Source organism: Pistacia vera, unplaced genomic scaffold, assembly GCF_008641045.1.
Source record: "Pistacia vera cultivar Batoury unplaced genomic scaffold, PisVer_v2 Contig441, whole genome shotgun sequence".
NCBI classification, from domain to species: Eukaryota; Viridiplantae; Streptophyta; class Magnoliopsida; order Sapindales; family Anacardiaceae; genus Pistacia; species Pistacia vera.
In genome coordinates, this window is record NW_022196270.1 from 953,031 (window position 1) to 955,150 (window position 2,120).

General features: G+C 32.8%; 1 protein-coding gene across 1 annotated transcript; it reads right to left on the reverse strand.

Moving 5' to 3' along the window:
- Nucleotides 1-558: 558 nt before the first annotated feature.
- LOC116144357 (protein ACCELERATED CELL DEATH 6-like) lies at nt 559-1,711 on the reverse strand. Its single transcript, XM_031429809.1, has 3 exons — nt 1,604-1,711; nt 1,371-1,514; nt 559-1,152 (listed from the first exon to the last, which is right to left on the reverse strand). The coding sequence occupies exons 1-3, from the start codon at nt 1,709-1,711 to the stop codon at nt 559-561; spliced, it is 846 nt and encodes a 281-aa protein (XP_031285669.1).
- Nucleotides 1,712-2,120: the final 409 nt, after the last annotated feature.

A 2,120-nucleotide genomic window follows, 5' to 3' on the forward strand; every position in this document is an offset into this window, starting at 1 on the left:
GAAAGCTTAAAGGCTTGTGTAGTGAATGAATTGAAGGACAGAGATGTGGATCATCTCTCATGACTTGTTGCTTCTATTCTTCTTATTCTTTTCTTTGTAGAAAATTAGGGAGTGTTTGTGAGCTTATGAAAATTAGCTTATAAGCAATAAGTGTTATAAGCATTTGAAATTTTAAGTAATTACGTGTTTGGTTAAAATACTTATAAATGATTAATAAGTAGTTAACGTGTTTGGTAAAATGTGGCTTATAAGTACATTTTATTATAAAATGACTAAAAAGGGTATTACATTAAATAAGGGTATACTATGAAATTTTAAAATTAAACAAGGATAATGTGTTAATATACTTGATCAACCTAACTTATAAGTAGAGTGTTTATAAGCCAAAAAAAAAAAGTATCTTTCCCCCAACTTATTTTTTTTTTTTTTTTGCTTATAAGCTCAACTTATAAGTTCAAAAAAGTTATAAACAAACAGATCAATTTAATTTTAGAGTTTATAAACTAGTTTGACCACAACCACCAATCATACATTATGTCATTTATGGCTTTTGGGTTGCTACAACCGCCCACCAAGCATGTCATTTATGGCTTTTGTTAAGAGTAGTCCTAGTACGTAAAACTCTAGAGGGAAGAAGATCAAGCCAATGAAACAAGTGGTAATGGCCAGCCCTAAAGAAGGTGCTAACACTGCATATGTGCCTGTAATAAATGCAATAACCATTGCTCCCATGGCAAACATGGTGAGAATCAAGGCAATACCCAACAATCTACGGAACAGGTCCTCCGACTTATGGATACCTTTAAAGGACAAAAAAAGATGGATAAAAACAGCAGAGAGGGAGAGGGTCATGGCAATTGTATCCGTTATTATAAACGCTTGAAAAGCTGAATTTCTACCTAAAATTGCGGTGCCTTGGTTTTGTCCTTTCTCACTATTATAACCACCAGGAAAGGTGAAAGCCGCAGCAAAGGTTACAGTTGCTATGAGTGTAGCCACTACCAAATGTGATGCTCTTGTTTCCTTGTCGTCTTCTGCAGATTTATCTTGCTTTTGGCTATCCTCAATTTTTTCCTCTTTTCCAATGCGGATTACACCATTCGGATATTGATTTCCTTTGCCAACATCTTTGGACAATTCTTGAATTTCTTTCTGTAAACATTGATCATTATACGTTAGAATATATACATTCTTATACATTAATCATATATACTAATTTTTTTGAGATATTAACTTGTAATTTGTTTATGCGAAATGTTCACAAAAGTTTATTCTATTCCTCTTTTTGAGATAAACCAATTTATGAATTTCTTAGTTCCATCTATAATTACTTTTATAATACTAAATTAAGGAGGCTATATTAAATTTACCTCTAGCTCAGAGTAGCCGTACTTTATTATGTCTGACACACTGACATTTTGGTTGTTGACAGCCTTCCTGTCGCCCAATCCAGACACGAAATATCGACGGGCAGCTGCCCCGATATGACACGGAGTGTTACCTTTTGCATCTTTCTTATTTATAAGACTCCTTATTAATGAAGTCTCTAGAAGATGTTTCAAACCCTCTCTCTATTTAAACTAAGCACGGCAAAGTGAAGAACGTTCCAACCTCTATCATCCTCCAATTCGTAACAATCTGGACAATTGGAAATAATACTTTTAATTACTGCTAGATGCCCTTGGCTAGCTGCCATATGAAGTGGTGTCATCCTCCGATCTTTGTCACCAATGTAGGCAGTAGATCTATCACATTTTAATAACAATTCTACCACAGGAGAGCTAAGCCAATCATAATATGCAGCATAATGAAGTGGAGTCCATCCATGTTGATCAGTGACTTTTGTCAAGCTCTTCTTTTTCTCTAACATCTTTTCTACTGCATCTAAAACAGCAAAATAATAAATTAACCACACGGTATCCAGAATAATTATTTTAAACCATATGAATTTGATTTTCTTTTTCTAATAATTTCAATCAAACATGTTTTTTTCTTAATATTTTTTTATACTTGTAGAATATAAGAATTGTATTTAAATTGTAAAATTTAAGTGAAATATTCATTTGGGTTAATTGGAAGAATTAAAAAGTTAAATATTAGAGTGATTTTATTGGCCTCCA

What these genes read in the sequence shown, in the direction of transcription:
- LOC116144357 (XM_031429809.1), bottom strand. Translation starts at nt 1,711, where the DNA reads ATGACACCACTTCATATGGCAGCTAGCCAAGGGCATCTAGCAGTAATT. An exon ending in AGGATGATAGAGGTTGGAAC is followed by an intron (nt 1,515 to 1,603) that starts GTTCTTCACTTT and finishes CTTATAAATAAG; the next exon opens with AAAGATGCAAAAGGTAACAC. An exon ending in ACGGCTACTCTGAGCTAGAG is followed by an intron (nt 1,153 to 1,370) that starts GTAAATTTAATA and finishes CAATGTTTACAG; the next exon opens with AAAGAAATTCAAGAATTGTC.